The sequence below is a fragment of the Myotis lucifugus genome, unplaced genomic scaffold (genome assembly GCF_000147115.1).
Source record: "Myotis lucifugus unplaced genomic scaffold, Myoluc2.0 scaffold_300, whole genome shotgun sequence".
NCBI classification, from domain to species: Eukaryota; Metazoa; Chordata; class Mammalia; order Chiroptera; family Vespertilionidae; genus Myotis; species Myotis lucifugus.
In genome coordinates this window covers 60,806-82,028 of record NW_005871348.1, presented here as the reverse complement: position 1 = coordinate 82,028, position 21,223 = coordinate 60,806, and the positions used below count along the sequence as shown (strand labels likewise).

General features: G+C 38.7%; 1 protein-coding gene across 17 annotated transcripts in view; it reads left to right on the top strand.

Annotated features, from left to right (window-relative positions):
* Positions 1-21,223, top strand: part of RAPGEF6 (Rap guanine nucleotide exchange factor 6) — a 178,697-nt gene that overhangs the window by 131,521 nt on the left and 25,953 nt on the right. For all 17 annotated transcript variants that reach the window (XM_023763763.1, XM_023763760.1, XM_023763764.1 and 14 more), the window contains 4 exons: positions 3,600-3,840; positions 4,389-4,772; positions 11,794-12,005; positions 18,778-18,901. In XM_023763763.1, the coding sequence (XP_023619531.1) occupies positions 3,600-3,840; positions 4,389-4,772; positions 11,794-12,005; positions 18,778-18,901 (961 nt within the window). The remainder of the gene's footprint in view (positions 1-3,599; positions 3,841-4,388; positions 4,773-11,793; positions 12,006-18,777; positions 18,902-21,223) is intronic.

Genomic DNA, 21,223 nt, shown 5'->3' with positions numbered 1-21,223 from the left:
TTAGCATTTCTTGTAATGCTAGCTTGGTGGTGGTGAACTCCTTTAGCCTTTTTTTTGTCTAGGAAGCTCTTTATTTGACTGTCTATTTTGAATGATAACCTTGCTGGGTATAGTAATCTTGGTCTCAGATCCTTGCTTTCCATTACCTTGAGTACTTCATGCCATTCCCTTCTGGTCTGTAGAGTTTCTGATGAGAAATCAGGTGTCAGCCTTATGGAACTCCTTTGTAGGTACCCATTTTCTTTTCTCTTGCTGCCTTTAAGATTCTCTCTTTGTCTTTATTTTTTGGCATTTTAATTATGATGTGTCTGGGCATGGGTCTGTTTGGGTTCTTCTTTTTTGGGGTTCTCTGTGCCTCCTGAACTTGTGTGACTTTTTCCTTTACCAGGTTAGGGAAGTTTTCTACCATTATTTCTTCAAACACTTTCTCTATTCCTTTCTCTCTTTCTGCCTCTTCTGGCACACCTACTATTCTAATACTGTTACGTTTCACATTGTCCCACAGCTCCCTTAAGCTGTACTCCTGACTTTTAATTTATTTTTCTTTTTAATTCTCTAATTGAGTGCTATTTTCAACTCTGTCTTCTAATTTACTGATTTGATCCTCAGCTTCCCCTAATCTGCTGTATATTCCTTCCAATGTGTTCTTTATTTGTGTTATGTCATTCTTTATCTCAGACTGTTCTTTTTTCATAGTTACTATATCTTTTTTCATACTGTTGAGCTTTTTAACATCATTACTCTGAACTCTTGTTTCACATAAATTTCTTATCTCTGCTTCATTTATCTCTTCTTCTGGAGAATTCACTAGTTCTTTGATTTGGGGGTTGTTTCTTTGTTTCCTCATTTTGTTGTCTGTTTGGGTTTGTGACTGTTTTAGGTAGATCCTCTATACTTCTCAATCTCTAGTGCAGGACAGTGTTAAAGGCTGTTTCTGACTAATTGGATCAGGCAAAGACTCAAAGCTTCCAGAGACTGGCTCTGCCTACAGACTGATAGGATTCTGACTTGAATTGTCCTCCTCCCCTCCCTTTATCCCTTTATCCCCCCCCCCCAATAATCCTCAGGTGTGGTGAGAGTTTTTTCAAGGGGATGGGGCAGTTGCTTCTGCCTGGAGGCTAATTTTACTTTTAATCTCTTAAGTGGCCTCAAAGCAAGGTGTTTTCCAATAGGGTGTGTCGACTGTCTTCCCCCAAGGCAAGGCAGATGTCTATATGGGAAAGATGTCCTCTGCTATGTGAGGGAATGACTCAGCCCAGGAAACTTGGGGTGTCTGCCTTCTTAGCTCTATCCCCCAAGTCCCCAGTACTGGGTTCTGCTCTCACAGCTCCAGTCTACTTCACCCTCCCTCTGCCAGAGCACAAGGTGGGTGGCTCCATAGGGAATTTTTGTGCATTGGCCCTTTAAGAGGGTGCCTGAACTTTCAGCTGCCACTCCCTGGCAGACAATATGCCACCACTTTTCACAGCCAGATGTTATGTGGGTACCCTGCTCAGTTTGGTGCTCTCTGCTGGGGAGCCCAGTTTCGGGATTAGATCCCAGATTTCTCAGTGGCTCCCCGCCCCTCCCCAGCTGAGACATCTCTCCGGGACTTCAGTTGCTGTCTGTGAGTGCCCAGCCAGCCCATTCACGCCTCCACCCCTCCTACCAGTCTCTATTGGGTCTCCACCTTTGGTCCTTGGGTATCAGGGTTCTCTCCTGTGAGTTTTCCATTGATTATTCAGGAAGGCTTTCTGTATTTCAGTTGTAATTCCAGCTTGTTCTGGGAGCATGTCCGTGCAGCATCTTCTTCCTCTGCCACCATTTTTAATCTCTCTCAGCAGTTTTGAGGAATGCTGGTCATGCACTTTGAAGAAAGTCCTGGAGAATACACTTGGTGGCCACTCAGGCACCAGTGCCTTTAGAATGATAGAGCTGTGTCACCACATCAGGAATCTTCCTCATCTCCTCAACTCTAGGGCACAGCCATAGTTCCACATGGAGAAGAGCTAGGTTGCAGGTTCGATCCGGGGCCCAGGACACCTACAAGAGGCAACTGATTGCTGTTTCTTTCTCACACTGATGTTTCTCTTTCTCTCTCTCTCTCTCCCTGCCCCCACTCTGGCATGTTCTTTTAGTCACTTCCTTTAACCATATATGTTTTTATATCCATAGCATTAGAGTATACATGCTATTCTAAATCGTGAAGTGTTTTCTTTTGTTTCTGGAATTTTTGACCTAATTCAAGATGAGGCCTAAAATAATTCAGAGTGTGGCTAAAAGGATTTTGAAACTTCAGAATTTTTTTTCTGAGTTTGTGTATGGAACTTTTGCTTCTTTTTCATTTAATAGCACAGACCTTTTTAAATAAATTTTCTAAAATTTATTTACCTATCAGGATTTTATGAATGAAGTGGGAATTATAAGACTAATAAATGCTGTACTTCTCAATGATTCTTTTGAAATGTCTATTTTGCACTTACAGAATTATATTTTTAAGTGTAGTCTAGCTCCAAACCTAAAATTTGAACTGATTAACTCATTTTTGGTTGATTCAACTTGATTCTAGCCTCATTTTTTTTTAAATATATTTTATTGATTTTTTACAGAGAAGAAGGGAGAGAGATAGAGAGTTAGAAACATCGATGAGAGAGAAACATCGATCAGCTGCCTCCTGCACATCTCCTACTGGGGATGTGCCCACAACCCAGGTACATGCCCTTGACCGGAATCAAACCTGGGACCTTTCAGTCCGCAGGCCGACGCTCTATCCACTGAGCCAAACCGGTTTTGGCTCTAGCCTCATATTTACCATTCATATAATCAGTTAATTTTTGAAGGTCTGCCGCGTTCCAAGTATTATGTTTGGCATGTATGATTTTCTCCCAGTAATAAACATGTTTGTAAAGAATATATATGTATTATACATGTAGCACTTCTAAAATAGAAAAAGATTTACATTGACACTGATATTAGTGCAGAGAATTCTTCTCTCTATCTCTGAAATGTTTTCCAAGTTGGTATTTTTATTGGCAAATTCATCAGGGTTTGTCTTAATCCTTTGAATAATCCCATTTTCGGGGTCTATTCTGGAGGTGCCCATTTATGATGCCCAAATCCCTCATACATGACTATACAACAGTTTGTTGCATGGGGGGCGAGAGGGAGGGGCATGTGTGTGGCTTTAACAGAGTATGACTTTTTTACACCGTTAGCAAGATACACAACTCTCTGTTCCTTCCCAGATGTGGTTATAGTATGTTCACAACAAGAGAAGAGAAAATGAAATGTGTGCATGTCATTAGGGGTTTGGATAATTAAAATATATAAAAATGACATCAAAATGTTTAAAAATAAATAAAAAGAATTATGGCTTCCAAATTGTATGAATAGTATGTCCCTTATTTTTATCTTTATGTTTTTCTGTGAACATGTATTAGTATTTTGTCACCTGAAAAGATAGATACGTTTATTAATCAAATGCAGCAGTGATTTCTGTTCATCTGAAATAGAAATGTATATTTCACTGTTGAGAAGGATCATTGTGTTCCAGATTGCTTTTTGAACAGGTAAAAGTAATATTCCTGAAAATAACAGGGCACATTTTTTTATTTATATAGATATTCCTGATCAAGTTATAAGAGTTTTTAAAGCAGATCAACAAAGTTGCTACATTATCATCAGTAAAGACTCTACAGCTAAAGAAGTTGTTTGTCATGCTGTTCATGAATTTGGTTTGACTGGTGCATCCGACACATATTCTCTCTGTGAAGTTTCTGTTACTCCTGAGGGTGTCATAAAACAGAGAAGACTTCCGGACCAATTTTCCAAATTAGCTGATAGAATTCAGCTCAATGGAAGGTGAATGTGCTTATTATTAGTGAATGTACTTATTTCTAGATGTGTTTTTGAAGATTCCATGTTAAAACAGATATTTTAAATAGAAATATCATGTCTTAGGGCCACTGAGTTCTCTCTAAAATTGAAGTAGGATTTCTTATATTTGGCCCCAGCTTTTCTTATCTCCATAATTTTAGAAATGTATTCAAAATGGCTATCCAAACATGGGAAAAGTAAAGGGAAGACAGTTGTTAAATATTTTAGCTCTTTTTCTAAAATAAAGTTTTAGAAACACTGAAATAGTTCACTCTCTGTTTTATACAGAGAAGGAAACTAAATAATACATATCTTTACATGTATCTGATTTATTAATTTATAAATTTGTTTTCAATGTGACCATACGTACTTTGGGCAAAAGAAACCATAATTTTCACAATTTATTTTCTAAGTAGTTATCTTTTTATGAATATGTGGGAATTTAGAAAAATTTTTTTAATGTTTTGACAATAAAGAGGGAAAGTACTCTTTAAGTATAAAATAAATGATAAAAATCAATTTTTTCCTTTTAGGTATTATTTAAAAAATAACATGGAAACAGAGACCTTATGTTCAGATGAAGATGCTCAAGAACTAGTTAAAGAAAGCCAACTATCCATGCTGCAGCTCAGTACCGTTGAGCTGGCCACTCAGCTGTCAATGAGGGACTTTGATTTGTTTCGTAATATTGAGCCTACTGAATACATTGATGACCTTTTTAAGTTAGATTCCAAAACAGGAAATACTCACTTGAAAGAGTTTGAGGACATTGTAAACCAAGAGACATTTTGGGTTGCCTCAGAGGTTTTAACCGAATCGAATCAGCTTAAACGAATGAAGATTATTAAGCATTTTATTAAAATTGCACTTCATTGTCGAGAATGTAAGAACTTCAATTCCATGTTTGCAATAATAAGGTAAGTTTGTACAAATATGTGTACAATTTTGTCATAATATTAGACGTGAAGCTGGTTTTCTGCTTAGGTATTAATGGCTAGGAAAGAAAAAGTTTAATAAATAGGTTTTTACTGAAAGTATTGTAAAGACTAATATATATCTTCCACTCTTGTGATACTGGCTTTTTGTCTTTGTTTCTCCCATCTTTCTGTTACTTAAACATTTTTTGGGTGGGGGTGGGTTGTGTGGATGATTGCTTCCCATTTTTCCTCCTTTTTCTCCTTTTGCATATGTGCTGCCCAACATTTGGTCTTTTTATCATCAGACTTCTATACTGTGCATCGTGCAGTACTTGCCTCACTGTGATCACATCATTGTATTGATGCTCTAACCCAGTGTTTTTCAACCTTTTTCATCTCATGGTACACATAAACTAATTGCTAAAATTCTGTGGCACAAGTTATTAGTAGGTAGTTTATTTGAGATATTTGTGTGTTTTTTTGTAATATGGATATTTATCACTATAAACTTCCTTTTTGGAACTGTTTTCGCAGCATCCCATAGCTTTTGTTATGTTGTATATCTGTTTTCCTTTGTTTAGAGATTTTTTTTCATTTTCCTTTTGTTTTCTTCTTCGGCACATTGGTGGTTCAGGGGTGTGTTGTTTAATTTCCACTTATTTGTAGATTTTCCAGTTCTCCTCTTGTTAATGCCTAGTTTCACACCATTGTGGTTTGGAAAGATACTAAGTATGATTTCAATCTTAACTTTATTAAGCTTTGTTTTGTGGCTTATCTTCAGATCTATCCTAGAGAATGTTCTGTGCATGCTTGAGAAGAATATGTATTCTACTGATGTTGGATGGAGTGTAATGGGTATAGGGTCAATGTTTCCTTACTAGTTTTCTGTCTATATGACCTATTCATTGCTGAAAATGGGATATTAAAGTCTCCCACTATTATTGTATTGTTGTCTATTTCTTTCTTCAGATCTGTTAGTATTTGCTGAATATATTTTGGCACTCCAGTGTTGAGTGCTCATATATTTACAATTATTGTGTCTTCATGCAGAGTTCACCCTTTTATCATTATGTAATGTAAATGACCTTTTGTCTCTTGTTATCGTTTTTGGCTTAAAGTCTATTTTGTCTGACATAAATATAGCTAGCCCAGCTCTCTTTTGGTTTCTACTTATGTGGAATATATTTTTCCATCACCTTCACTTTGAGCTTCTGTGTGTCCTTTAAGTTGAAGTGACTTTTTTGTAAGCAACATATAGTTGGATCTTGTTTTTTTTATCCATCCAACCATTCTGTGCCTTTTGATTGGAAAATTCAGTCCATTTACATTTAGTGTAATTATTGACATGTAAGGACTTACTACTTCCATTTTATATCTCATTTATTTATTTTCTGGCTGTTTTGTAATTCTTTTGTTCCTTCTCAACTCTTTTGCTGTGTTTTGTTGTAAATTGATGATTTTTTGTTGTGGTGTTCTTGGGACACATCATAGAAGGCAGGGTTCTTTTTTTTTTTTTTAATATGTTTTTATTGATTTTAGAGAAAGAGGAAGGGGGGAGATAGAACCATCGACGTGAGAGAGAAACATCTATCAGTTGCCTCCCGAATACACCCTGACTGGGGATCCTGGGGATCATACTGGTGACCTTTTGGTGCACAGGGCGATGCTCAACGAACTGTGCCACACTGGCCAGGGGCCCGAAGGCAGGGTGTTTTGGTAAAGACAATAATGCTGGTAAAACTAGAAAGCAGCAGGAAAAGAAGACAACCAAATATGAGATGGATTGACTCCATAAAAGAAGCCATAGGCATGAGAATACATACAGGAGTTGAACAGGGCTGTTGAGGACAGGATATTGTGGACATCACTCATTCATAGATTTCCACAGGAGTCAGAGTGGACTTAATGACACATAACATACACATGCTCTGATTCCCTTTTCTTTATCGTTTGTGAGTCTACTATAGGTTTTTGCTTTGTGGTTGCCATGAAACTTGCATAAAACGATTTATAACAGTCTATTTAATGCTAATTACTTCAATCACATATAAAACTCTACCCTTTAACTTCCATTTTATGTTTTTAATGTCACATTTACCTTTTATATAGTAGCTATAGTTATTGATATCTTGTCCTTTAACCTTTATACTCTAGTTGAGTGGTTAACACACCTCAAATTACAGTACTGAGATTTTGCAGAATTTTATTACCTTTGTCAAAGTGTTGTATATTTTCATGTGGTTTCACGTTACTACTAGTTTTCATTTCAATTTGAAGATCCCTTTTCAGCATTTCTTGTAAGGCAATTCTAGTGCTGATGAATTCTCAGCTTTTGTTTTTCTGGAAAGTGCTTTATTTCTCTAGTATAGTTTTGCCAGATTATTCTTGGTTGGTAGTTTTGGGCTTTTTTTTTCAGCACTTCAAATGTATCATCCCATTCTCTCCTGGCCTATATGATTTCTGCTAAGAATTCTGCTAATAGTCTAATGGGGGTTCCTTTATAGGTTACCACTCTTTTTTCTCTTACTGCCTTTAGCATTCTCTCTCTTTCTTTGATTTTTGGCAGTTTTATTATAATGTGTTTTGAAGAAAGTTGTTTTGGATTGAAATAATGGAGTGATCTCGCTTCCTGAACTTGGATATTCAGATCTCTTCTCTGGTTTGGAAAGTTTTCTACCGTATTTCTTTAAATAGACTTTCTGCCTCCTTCTCCCTCCTAGAACTCCAATGGTTTGGATATTGATTTTTTTTTTTTTTATGGTTTTCTTTAGATCATGTAGGCTTTCTTTACTCTTTCTTTCTTTCTTTCTTTTTTTTTTTTTTTCCTTTAACTGGGTTATTTCAAAGTTCCTAAACTCTGTCTCACTGATTCTTCCTTCTATTTGGTCTACGCTGGTGCCAGTGCTCTGTATTACACTTTTCATTTCATTGAATTTTTCAGCTTTAGATATTCGTTTGGTTCCTTTTTTGCTTTCTATCTTTTGAGTATGTATTATTTTCCTAATTTTATTGAATTATCCTGTGTGTATTTTTGTAGCTCATTTGAGTTTCCTTAAAACAACTATTTTGAATTCTTTACCAGGTAAATCATAGATCTCCATGTTCTGGGCTTAGTTATTGAAAGATTATTGTGAACTTTTGGTGAAGTAATATTTTCTTGATTATTGGAGTTTTGCATTTTTGTTTTGTTTGTTTGTTTTTGCATTTGAGATAGCAGTTACCTCCTTTAGTTTTTTTTTTTAAATATATTTTATTGATTTTTTACAGAGAAGAAGGGAGAGGGATAGAGAGTTATAAACATCCATCAGCTGCCTCCTGCACACCCCCTACTGGGGATGTGCCCCCAACCAAGGTACATGCCCTTTGACCGGAATCGAACCTGGGACCCTTCAGTCCGCAGGCCGACGCTCTATCCATTGAGCAAACCGGTCGGGGCACCTCCTTTAGTTTTTACTGTCTTCAAGGTGGAAAAAAAAAAAAGGAAAAAAACCCTTTCATCAACCTTGCTATAGATTTTATTGTTTTGTTGTTGTTAATCCTCGCCCAAGGATATTTTTCCATTGATTTTTAGGGAGAGTGGAAGAGAGAGACAAAGAGAGAGAAATATTGATGTGAGAGACATCGATTGGTTGCCTCCTGCACGAGCCCCAACCAGGGTCCCGGCTGGGGAGGAGCTTGCAACCAAGGTACATGCTCTTGACCGGAATCAAACCAGAACCCTTTGGTCCTCATGCCAACACTCTCTACACTGAGCCAAACTGGCTAGGGCAACCTTCCTATAGTTTTGAGGCATTCCCAGGTGTTGTGTGAACACACCTGCTCTATGCTTCCTGCTTTTTCTTGTGGCAGAATTATGAAGCTTGTGTCTTCTCTCAATCCTATAACACATCATGTCCATTGCTGGTAGCGTCTCTTTTGTTTTCTTGATGGTGGCCGTTTGTGGTTTCTCCTTTGCCTGCAGACACTGCGTATGCTCCCTCTACCAGAGAGCTTGGTCTCAGGACCTTACACAGGGAGCAGGGGGAGGTATGGGTTTGGTATAGGGTGCACTGCAGGTGCCCATGGGAGGGATCTGTAGGTGAGGTGTTCCCTTTGTCTCCTGGGTGGGCTTCCTGTTGTAGTTCAGAAGCAGTCAGCAGGAACTGCATCCCTGTAACACCTTTCAGGAATCTCATATTCCACACACCTGATCTGCACCTTCCCCTCAGTAATGGAGCTTTCACTTTAATGCTCTGGACTCTGTGAGAGAGAAATGAGTGTCCTTGGCAGTGTCCCACACAGCTAAGGAAACCAGGCATTCACTCATTGGCTTTCCTTCATCCCATGGGAGAAACCATGAGCCATCTAGTTTAGCCCTAAGTAGTGCAGGTTGGAATGATGCCAGTGAAGTCAAATTGTTCTTTTTACCTCCTTTAGTGCATCCAAACTCTTTTTGTTTTGTTTTGTTTTGTTTTACTCCAACCAAATGTTGGAATTCTCCTCCGGAAACCTGGATTTTCACAAGGCTCTCTTGGCTGTAGGTGACTCCCCAAGTCAGTGTTTTGCAGGTGTTCTCAGACCACAGCTGAGAGAGGCTAGAACACTCCCAATCCCCTGTAGAACACTCCCAAACCTGTACCAAAGCTTAGCTACCTATTATCCGATACACCTGTGATTGAGGCTCCTCCCAGATCCCTTGGAGTATGGTGCAGGGTCCCACAACTCCATCAGAGGCACTTTTGTTCATGGATATATGCCTCATTTTTGTTGTTGGGGTGGGAGAATAAAATGAGGGACATCTTATGCTGCCATGATGCTGACATCACTCTGTCCAATTATCTCTTGGTTGAAGTTTGTGGGAATTATATTTTCTGAGCATATTCAAGCGCCTTTCTGTTGCCTTTGAACTTCAGTTTTTAGTTTGTCTAGCTTTAAAATTCTTTTCTCAAATGTTATTTCTTGGAAACTTCATAGACATTGGCTCCACAACTAGCATTTGATATAGCTGTTTAAGTTTCTGAAATTACTTCCCAGATTTTTTGTGTATCTCTAAAGTCATTTACCTTTTCATCTTTTTAGTTCTATACTAGGTTCTCTGGAACTGTGCTGTCTATTCAATCTGTAGATTCAATTCTTCTGTTTCTGGAATGTTTTTTCAAATTTTACCTTTAAATGTTGTTGTTTTTTTCAGTTCCATTATTTTTGTTTTCTTCTTCAAGGATACCACTTACAGAGATTTTAGAGCTCCTTTGTCTTCCATATCTGTTGTCTTTCATCCTTTCCAACTGTACATTTCAATTGATTGCTTTTACTAATTGTTTTTTCCATGTCACTTGCATGTTTTTTAGCAGTGTCATTTTTTGTTTATGTAGGTTCCAATGTGGCCTTCATTTCTCTGTTTGTTTTATTTTTTCTTCCCTTTTTTTTCTGAACTTTACTTTTTTTTATCAACTTCTCTTACCATGTTTTTTTTCTAAACTCTGATATCACTGCATTAAGCTCTTTACTTACTTTGTTAAATCATGGCTAGGTTGTTAATTACTCCCAGTTTTTATTTAATTGTTGGCAACATTGTTTTGCTTTGTTTTTTAAAATATTTGTTTTTCCTTGTGGCAGCTTGTTATAGATCCTGTGTTCATTCCTTCTTTTTAAATGACATGAGTTTTCTTATACCAACTATTTGCAGGAGGTTCCTGTGGGAGAGGAGCCAGGGTAGTATTAGAGGCTAGCAGGAATTGAACTTGTATGTGAATAGTTTTACTTTTTACTTCTTTTCAGCAAATGAAGATTGGCACCTTTGGGCTGTTTATAACTAAGAGTTTCTCCCTTCTATCCTGTCTCACTGTTAAATTGCTTCTCACCATGATGTTCTTTTACTGTGTGTACTGTTATCATCTTATTTTCCCTGACACTCCCTCATGATAAAGAACAGAGTCTAGCCCCTGCCTAATTCTGTCAGCCTATGGTCTCTGTTGTGTTGTATCAAATAAGAGATTGCTGTTTTTGCCTTCAGGGTGATTACATGCTTTGGAAACTGTGCTTTACCGGCTTTCACTGAGATCTTCAGCTGTGACATCATTTTTTCAGTATTTCACATACTTCTGATTTGACCATGACTATTCTTTGTCATCCTTTCTAATGAGTTTAGGAGTTACAGATATCTATTTGTTTCGTTGGAAATGAAATTTGCATTGTTATTCATTTTTTGTAGTTGTTTGGAATGATTTCTGAGAAGCAAAGGGAACAAAGATCGTCACACCTCAAACAAGAGAATATTTTAAATAAAAGGGTATGATTGAAAGTCAGGTGGCTTAGAATAAAAGTGGGATTACTGGTGAGAAAATTGAGACACTATTTATGTGCTATTCATGTGACAGCCTACCTATGGGATATTAGTATAGAAGTAAAGGGATAGGGAAGAGTTGAAGCCTAATTGGCATGAATTATTTTTCAAGTTAGGGCTATCTGAGTGTGTTTAAAATCCTGTAGAACCGAGACATTGAATATATGGAAGCCCGGGGGGAAGGGATTAGAACCTAGGGATATGGAAGTAATGCAATCAGGGACATTAGTGTACAAAATCTCAGAGAAGGAAGATTGCCTCGGCCCCAGAATTACCTCACTTATATAACAGTTGTGCTCAGCATTACTTAAACCACTCACAAATAGATAGTATCTCCATAAAGTTATTTCTAAGTAAAACAAACAAAAATATTGTGATACTTGGTTTATTTTAAAGTTAAATGTGTGTTTTATGGAATTATTATTTGCCTATTAGCATGTAAACTATAAAGTAAAGGCTATAGGTCTACAACTATAGGTAAGTAATGTAGTTTCTCTGAAAGAGGATTTTCCTGTTTTATGATCAAGGAATCCTTTTTATTTATTTATTTTATGGTTCTCTCTGTTTATTTTAACACATTGAAATATGGCCCTGCTTATTTTAGATTTATTAGAGAAACTTGGTTTATGCACTTTATCTGCCTGAGTTCTTTGTCTTACCCAGATCTCTGTTTAATGTTTTTATTCTCATCCTTGGCAGTGGCTTGAACCTGGCATCTGTAGCACGACTCAAAGGTACTTGGGAAAAGTTACCAAGCAAGTATGAGAAACACCTGCAAGATCTGCAAGACCTTTTTGATCCATCTAGAAACATGGCCAAGTATAGAAATATTCTTAGTAGTCAAAGCATGCAGCCTCCAATTATTCCACTCTTCCCCGTTGTCAAGAAAGATATGACATTTCTACATGAAGGTATTTAAAAGTTATTTGAAAATTAGCATGTTTAACTTCAGCTAATTTTAGAGAATTGTGATTTATTATATCAAATACTAGGGGCCCAGTGCACAAATTCGTGCACCTTGAAAGGAACTGTGGGCCGTGAGGCTGTGGTAGGCACAGGGGCGGATCTTGGCCCACCCTCCACGTCCCCACCTGGCCCCTCCCACCACGGCCCCAGGTCCCCTGTCTGCCAGCAGCTCTGCTCCGGCCACCGCCATCCTACGTGGTGACGGCATGGAGCGATTGGGGCCAGCACCAGCAGCGGGTGCAAGCAGTAAGCTGCTGCCCCAATTGCCCCTCAGGAGCAGGGGGAGGTGGAGAAGCCCTCAGGGGCGATCAGGGCCGGCAGCCATCACTTGCACCTTCTGGTGGCGCCAAGTGATCGGGACTGGCACCGGGCACCGGCTGCAGGTGCAAGTGGGGCAGGCGCTGGCAGTGGGTGTGAGCGGCGGCTCTGGCGCCAGCAGCGGGTGTGAGCGAGGCTGGCACGGGCAGCAGGTACAAGCGCTGAGAAGGACTGTGGCATGCGGTAGCATAGAATTTTCAGTAACCACCAGAGGCTCGTCCCGATGACAGCGATCGGCGCCCCACCTTGGTCTGGCACCCCTGCTCCACCATCCCACCACAGCCAGCTTCCGGCATGTTCCGCACACGCCCCCTGGTGGTGGTCAGTGCATGTCATAGAGACTGGTTCAGTTGTTCCCAGTTTGGTCTATTTTCATATTAGCCTTTTATTATATAGAATATCTTTTCAGCATAATATATATCACTAAAGTTTACCCAGTTAAATGCAGCAAATTTTAGGAATCCAAAACCCACATCATTGAAAAGAACAAATTTAGATATCTACCCTCTTCATTTAACCGTTTGAGTCCCAAGCAGCGCGATCGCACTGCTGAGATTTTATGTCGAGAAAACATACGATTTGTTTGAGTCCCAGGGGGTATTGAAAAAACACTGTCGAAGAATCCCAAACAGCGCAACCGCGATTTCTCTAAATGAGTACGAAAAGACCCAAACAGCGTGATAGCGCTTGTTTTATTTTATGTCGAGAAATACCAAGCAGCGCGATTGCGTCTGCTTGGGACTCAAACGGTTAAACATAAACTTCACTTACACCAAGATCAGACATTTGAACATATTTGTTTTGTTTAGTAAAATATTTTAAACTTTTTTTTAATGACTCACCACAAACAGAAAAGTGTCCAAAACAAGTGAATACGTTTACAGAAACACCATGTAACCAACATCCAGGCCAAAAATAAAAACATTGCCAGCCTCCCAGGAGCCCAATACGTGCCCCTTCCCAATTACCATCCTCATCCCCTTCCCCAAAGATCACTACTCTTCTGACTTTGAATATTGTGGTGTAGTTTTACTTGTTCTTGAACTCTCTATAAAATAGAACCATAGGGTATGTTTGTCTTGTTATGTTTTGGTTTGATTTGTTTTTTGGCTCATTTTGGTCAACATTACAGATTTGGGAGATCTTTACATGTTTTTTAGTGTGTTTATACTTCATTTTCAAAACTATTTAGTATTCCCTTACATGAATGCAATACAGTGGATTTATCCATTTTGTTGATGAGCACTTGATGGTCTCCACTGTTCACCTGTTATGATTAATTTTGCTATTTTTGCACATATCCTTGCATATATCTCTCAGAGAACATGCATTTTTGTTTGATATAAGTTGTGTGGGATTTATGAGTCCTGATATTTGTATAACCAACTATAGAAAACATTTTGACATTATCTAGTCAAGTGGAACACTGCCAATGTTGTTAGAGTTCTCATTGTTCCTCATCCTTACCACACATGTTAAATTTATTTTTGTTTTTTACCTATTCCAACAGTAGTGTGGTTTAATTTGCATTTTCCTTATTATAATGAGGAAGAGCACCCTTTTATATATTTATTTGTCCTCTTGTCAATTGCCAATTTGGGTTTCTTGCCAATTTTTTATTAGGTAGTCAGCTGTTAAATAAAATGTTTAAGAATTTTTTTTATAAACCCTGGGTATGAAACAAATTGTCTTAAGGTTTCTTTTGATGAACAGCAAGTTCCTAGTTTTAAAAGCCTGATTTGTTTATCTTTTACCATATGTTTCATCCAAAGTCTTCCTGAATTGTTGTGGGGGTTTTTGTGGGTTATTTTGTTTGTTTTATTTTGTTTTGGTTGGGTTTGGGGGTTTTATTTGCATGGTATTTGTCCTACTCCATAAACTAGCTAACTATACACTATTTCAGCAATATTCAACCAGTGTGCTGCAAAATTTTTAAAACATGCAATACCTGACCTCTTTTCCCTTAGATTGTCATATTTAAAAAATGATAAAAGCCAATAATAGCTTTCTCGTGTGACTATATCAAAATTATACCTTTTTTTCAGGTCAGCAAAAATATATATTTTGGTATGTCTACAGAATTTTAGTAATTAGTGTATGTGAGTGATGAGATGGAAAAGTTTGAAAATCAGTGCCCTATTTTACTATTTTGCTGGTGTTACACTAGACATAGCATTTCTACTTACTGATATTAGTTAGTTTAATATTCATTAGTACTTTTCTGTGTGTCAGGCAATACAAAGAACTTAGACCATTCAAATTTTATTTACTCACCTCTAAATTATATGCATTTGTTGCCATGCCCTTAAGTCCTACATGATACTATCATTGTTTAGTAAAGTCAGTATTTATTTAGCTTTACCCATACAATGATGATGTATTTTTCATTCTTTTCTGCATTTCAAAGCTTCCATATTGATGGGGGATTTTTTTTCCCTATAGAAAGCTGTTTATTATTCCCTTAAGTGCAAGTCTGATGGTGATGAAATATCTTAGTTTTTGTTTAGCTGAAAATATATTTACTTCATATTCATACTTAAAGCATAATTTTGGTGAGATAACATTCCGTCTTCTGGCTCCCATTGTTAATGTTAAGAAGTCAATTGTCAGTCTTACTTGCTGTTTCTTTGACTGTATTCTGCTCTTTTGCCCATAGCTGCTTTATAGTGTTCTTCTCTTTATTTGTGTTTTTCTCTACTTTTGCTATGATGTGATCAGGTGTGGGATTTTGGTTTTGTTTTAATTCTGACTTGTTTATAAAAGATCCTGAAACCTGCATTTTGATATTTTTCATCAGTTTTGAAAAATCCTCTCATTCTGTCTTCAAGTTTTTAATTGTCCTCCTGAGTTTTCTTTTAGGGATTTTTATTTCACTTCTGTTAGACCTAGTTACTTCCCCTATTATCTCATACTAGAGGCCCGGTGCACAAAAATTTGTGCACTGGGGGGGGGGGGGGGAGGGTCCCTCAGCCCATCCTGTGCCCTCTCACAGTCTGGGACCCCTCAGGAGATAATGACCTGCTGGCTTAGGCCTGCTCCCGGGTGGCAGAGGGCACGCCCAATCCCTAGGTGCAGCCCCTGGTCAGGCTCAGAGCAGGGCCGATTGGGGAGTTGGGGCGCTGCCCCCTGTCATGCACAGAGCAGGGCGGATCGGGAGGTTGCGATGCCACCCCTAGTCACGCTCAGGGTACAGCCGATTGGGGGGTTGGGGCACCGCCCCCTGTCACACTCAAGGCAGGGTCGATAGGGAAGTTGCGGCGCCACCCCCTGTCACGCACAGAGCAGGGCCGATCAGGGGGTTGGGGCGTTGCCCCCTGTCATGCACAGAGCAGGGCCCATCAGGGGGGTTGGGGCTCCGTACCCTGTCACACACAGTGCAGGGCCGATCAGGGGGTTGAGGAGCTCCCCCCTGTCATGCACAGAGCAGGGCCCATCAGGGGGTTGGGGAGCTCCCCCCTATCAGGCACAGAGCAGGGCTGATCAGGGGTTTGGGGCGCCGCACCCTGTCACACACAGAGCCGCAGGGCGATCAGGGGGTTTGGGCGCTGCCCCCTGTTATGCTGATCCCAGTGCCGGGAGGCCTCGCTGCTCCGCTGATCCCGGTGCCGGGAGGCATATTACCCTTTTACTATATAGGATAGAGGCCTGGTGCACGGGTGGGGGCCAGCTGGTTTGCCCTGAAGGGTGTCCTGGATCAGGGTGGGGGTCTCCACTGGGGTGCCTGGCCAGTCTGGGTGAGGGGCTGAGGGCCGTTTTCAGGCTGGCGGGTGACTGAAGCTCCTAACCGCTCCTTTTTTTCTTTTTTTCTTTTTTTTTTATTCTGGGCCAGCTTTAGCTCTGAGGCCTCGGCTGCTGAAAGCAGGTATCTGGCCTTTGTTTACCTTCTGTATTTGAAACAATGTTGCGGTCCTGCTGGCTGAAGCCTGGCTCACTAAAGCAGGTTTCTGGGGTTTGGTTTTGCTTCTATATTTGTTACAATGTTTCTTAGAGTGGCGGCTCAGAGGCCGGCAAGGCAGGTGGGGAAGCTTGGCTTCCTCCATCACTGAAGCAAGCAAGCCTCCCTGTTCGCTTCAAGCTGCCTGGCTGCCGGCTGCCATCTTGGTTGGCAGTTAATTTGCATATTGCCCTGATTAGCCAATGGGAAGGGTAGCAGAGGTACAGCTAATTACCATGTTTCTCTTTTATTAGATAGGATACTGTTTTATGTATTTCTCATCTTTCTGTCTCACCATGCTTTATTCTGGATATTTTCTTCCAACCTGTTGTTCAGTTAATTAATACTCTTTTTAGCTATGTCTAATTTACTGTTAAATTTATCAGTGAGTTCCTAATTCCTCTGTGTGTGTTTTTCCAGTTTTACAGTTTACAAATTGTTTATTTTTTTATCTTCTTGATCTCTGCCAGAGTTCTCAGTGTTGTTGTCTTTATATCTTTACACATATTCAATATAGTTATTTTAAGTCTATCACTATTAACTCCATAATCTGGATCCTTTGTGGGTCCCTTTCTGTTGTCCTTTTTATTTTAATTTATATTATCTTTTGTCCTGATGGCCCTGGTTATTTTTGACCAAATAAATGTTGTGTATTAAAAAATTACAGAAATAATCTGGTTTCAGATGATGTTTCATTCCTCCAGAGAGAATTGATACCTTGCTTCTGCCAGGCAGCTAGGGGGTCTAGCAATCCAAAATTACTTCATTTTCGCATTTTGAGATAGTTTAACATTGAACTTTTACTCTAGTCTTCATTCAGTTCATTCTTAGTCCCCAGGATATAGCCCTTCAGGATCTCAACCCAAAGCATTGGAGGCTTACCTGGACTTATTTCCTCCAACCTCAAAAGACAGGGTGGCACTGCTCAGTTTTGCAGCTCAGCATCCCCCTTTACTGAAATCAGCAGATGGGAAATGCTAAACCTGCCCCAGACCTTCATTCGTTCAGATCTTCACTGCCTGAATATCTTTTGATGCCTTAAAACATTTATTTTCAGCTTTTGTCCAAATTTTCTAATATTTCTCAGCAAAAGTGTTGTTCAGACTACCTAATTTTACTGCCCCCCCTTTCATTATCACTCCTTTTTCATAAGATCTTTTGATGCTTTGACATGCTCCCTCAAAATATATTTAGGTGACTTGAAAGCACTTTTGGAGATTATTTTGTTTCCAACTCATGTTGAAACCCTGAACAATGTGTATGTCCAATGTATAGGTGCTGTTTACTATGAGACAGGGGGCCACTTCCAGACCTATATGGTTCTCAAACTTGTCTTCACAGACTTGGAATTCCACAGTGGCACCTCAAGGGCTGCCATGGGAGATAAGTGGGGTTATGCTAACTGTTAAAGACAGGTGTCAGCCCTAGCTGGTTTGGTTCAATTGATAGAACGTTGGCCTGCAGACTAAGGGGTCCCAGGTCCAATTCCGGTCAAGGGCACATGCCCGGATTGCAGGCTTGATCCCCACTGGGGGGTGATCTCTCTCTTCCTCTTCCAACAACAACACTGCTGTAGACAGATTGCTCTTTAAACATACTTTTTGTCTTGTGGTTTGAACTGGGCGAGCCAACAAATGAGCTTTTAGTCTGGTCTTCTACCTACTCTTTTCAAAGAAAAGTAAACCATTTTGAAAGTTATGTGAATTATTCTCGAAGAACTACTTAACAGTACAGAAACAAAAATTATGAAGCTTATAAATGAGCAAATTTGTATTAAATTATTAAAGTCATGATTGTAAATTCGAGTTCTGGGAGAGGCAAAATGAATGGCAGACTAAAAAATGTTTATCCTTGTGAGCCAGCCACCTCGTAATTTTAACTAATTATTGCCATTTGGGAAAACAGACCTACTATTATTTAATCTCTCATCTAATCCTTTCCCTTTTTATCTTCAAGAGAAGGCAGAAATTCTTGTTTTCATGGGATATCTTCTACTTCTTAAATGTTAACAACTCATTTAACAGTTTTCCAAGTATTGTAAACCAGAGAAAACTCACTGGGTTAATTAAGCCCAAAGCTCATTCTTTGTGACCTCTAGTTAAAAAGTTCACTGCCCAAAAGAGAAAATGCTGGTACCTGCCTGAGAAGTGGGCTGAGCAACTAGAGAGTTCGATTTGAGGAGCTGCTCATTTTACTAGTGTGCCTCTAACATAATGGAATTGGTTTTAGAAGCTATGCTGTTGTCACTTCATAATTGTTACTCCTCCTAGAAATACAATTCCTCCCTATAGTTCATTCCCTGGGAGCAGGGTTGAACCATCTATGGTTTATCAATTTTAAAAAATAAGAGTGACAGTTTGAGAAAGAAAGTTATTTATACCCCCAAGAATAATAAATTGACTTCTGCTAGCTTTATATAGATACTTTAATTTTGAAAATTATAAACTTTTACTTTTATTCCATAGGAAATGACTCCAAAGTAGATGGCTTAGTAAATTTTGAGAAGCTAAGAATGATTGCCAAGGAAATCCGTCAAGTTGTTAGGATGACTTCTGCTAACATGGACCCAGCTATGATGTTCCGACAGAGGTATGGTAGTGAAGTGTGTAAAGTGTTATAGAGTGGCATCAAAAGTGATATATTCAAAATAATAATATGTCATTTTTTGACCATTTACCATTGTTATATGCTGTACAAAGTGCTTTATACAATCTCAAGGTAATCATTTATCACAGTAACCTTTAAAGGTAGGTAATATTGACCTTCCTTTTACATATGAAGAAACTGAAGTTAAGAGAGTTAGGTAATAATGCCCAGGATTACATAATTTTCTGAGATTTGAACCCTAGTTCTGCATTACATTTTTAAGCACATGGATAGTTCTGTATTGTTATTGTTACCTAAAATATTAGCTAACTTAATTATAAGTTGCTGATTTTTACTGAAGTTACCACAAAGGACAAATGCTTTCATCTGATTTCTAACCTAATTTGTAAAATATTAATGTGCATATGTCTTTTATTTTTACTGAATATTTTTTAGTTCTAGTTCCAGCTAAGTCATACTTTATTCTTCTAAAATACATTCTTTTTCTCAAGTCATGGTATTCCTTTTTATTTATGTGTAAGTTCTTTAAACAGAATTTAGAAAGTGCAGACTTAAACATGTTCCTTCTTTAATAAAAATGGAAAATATTATTTTAGTAGTAGTAGTCGTCCATATTAAACTTATCTTCTAAAAATGCCTTGTAAAACTAATTTTTAATGTAACAACAAAGACTTCCTCAAATTCTATGGAACTTAAACATAAAGTATGTTGTTATTCTGTTCCCAGTAATTTTTATAATTTTCAGAATAAATGGTAGAGCTTTAATTTTTGGCCTAATTTTCCTCTGGGCCTATGAGTATGGGTAGCTTCAGTACATAAAGAGCTTTAGAAAGGAAATATTTACAGAGGCAGACACAATTCCTTTTACTTAATAAATACAGTTTAGTAAGAAAACAAAAATATTTGGTTCTTTAAAAATCAGAAATGGAATTTTTATAACCAAACAGAATTAGTGTGTGTCAGGATTGGTTTTTTGGTTTTGTTTTATTTTATTTAAATTACTGTTCAGAGGCCTTTGTTTTTGTAAGTAGTTGCTCTGGTGGTTGGTTGATCTAGTTAAGAGATTCTCAAGCTATGGAGGATGGGTGTCAGATCTCCCCTGCAAATCACTAACTGTAATGAGAGATGTGATTGCTTAACAATGTGTAAGCGGAAAACAGTAAGGAACAGGGACCAAAGCAAATCTAGAGGAGGGTTTGTTTATTTCATTGTTTGTTTTTTAAGTTTTATTGTTGTAGCATGTCCCTGTACAGTGGCCCCACCACTGCATGTTGTCTTACATGGGCCTTCATTTACTCTCATACATGTTAGCACTCTGGCTCCTGAAGACATAATGAATCTGCAACTCTGCCAGACCAGTTAATAATATACTAAGTACAGCTATGCTTCAGAAATGAACAAAGAATGAAAAACCTGAAGAAGAAATTAATAAACTCAGCTATTTTCTTGGGAATAGCCTGGGCTAAATGGAATATAATATAGAAGAAAGTGAAACATTTATAATTAGATTGCACTGAACTTTTCCTGAGTCAGTTTTGCCATCCAGTACTAAAATGTACTATTTTTCTTAAACAAATAATTGTCCATTTTGGTGGTGCATATTACGTAGTGTGGACAAAGTAACCCCTTTATTTTAACAGTAATCAATTTACTGTCTGAAAAACAATCTTGGACTGCCCACACTAGAACTCATTTGGTGCACTAAGGCCAGTGGGGGGTTGGGAGGGGTACAAAAATATCTACACTAATAAAAGAGAAAGATGCAAATTGATTGTACCTTCGTGACGCCCATCAGCCAATCAGGAGTGAGTATGCAAATTAACCCAACAAAGATGGCGGGTTAATTTACATATGCAGGTGCCAAGTGGCTGGGGGCGGGGCGGGACACAGTCATTCTGCCCCGCCCCAGCTGCTCCAGGCCTCTGGGCAGCGTGGGAAGGCAGAAAGACGGCTCCGGGCTGGAGCTAAGGTGGGAAGGCGGAAAGCCAGAGGAATAAAGGCCCATTCTTGCACGAATCTTCATGCATCAGGCTAAATAAATAAGAATAAAAATTTTAGCCCTAACCAGTTTGGCTCAGTGGATAGAGCGTCAGCCTGTGGACTCAAGGGTCCCAGATTCGATTCTGGTCAAGGGCATGTACCTTGGTTGCGGGCACATCCCCAGTAGGAAGTGTGCAGGGGCAGCTGATCGATGTTTCTCTCTCATCGATGTTTCTAAGTCTCTGTCCCTCTCCCTTCCTCTCTGTAAAAAATCAATAAAATATATTAAAAAAGAGAATAAAAATTTTGATATATTTTTACTTT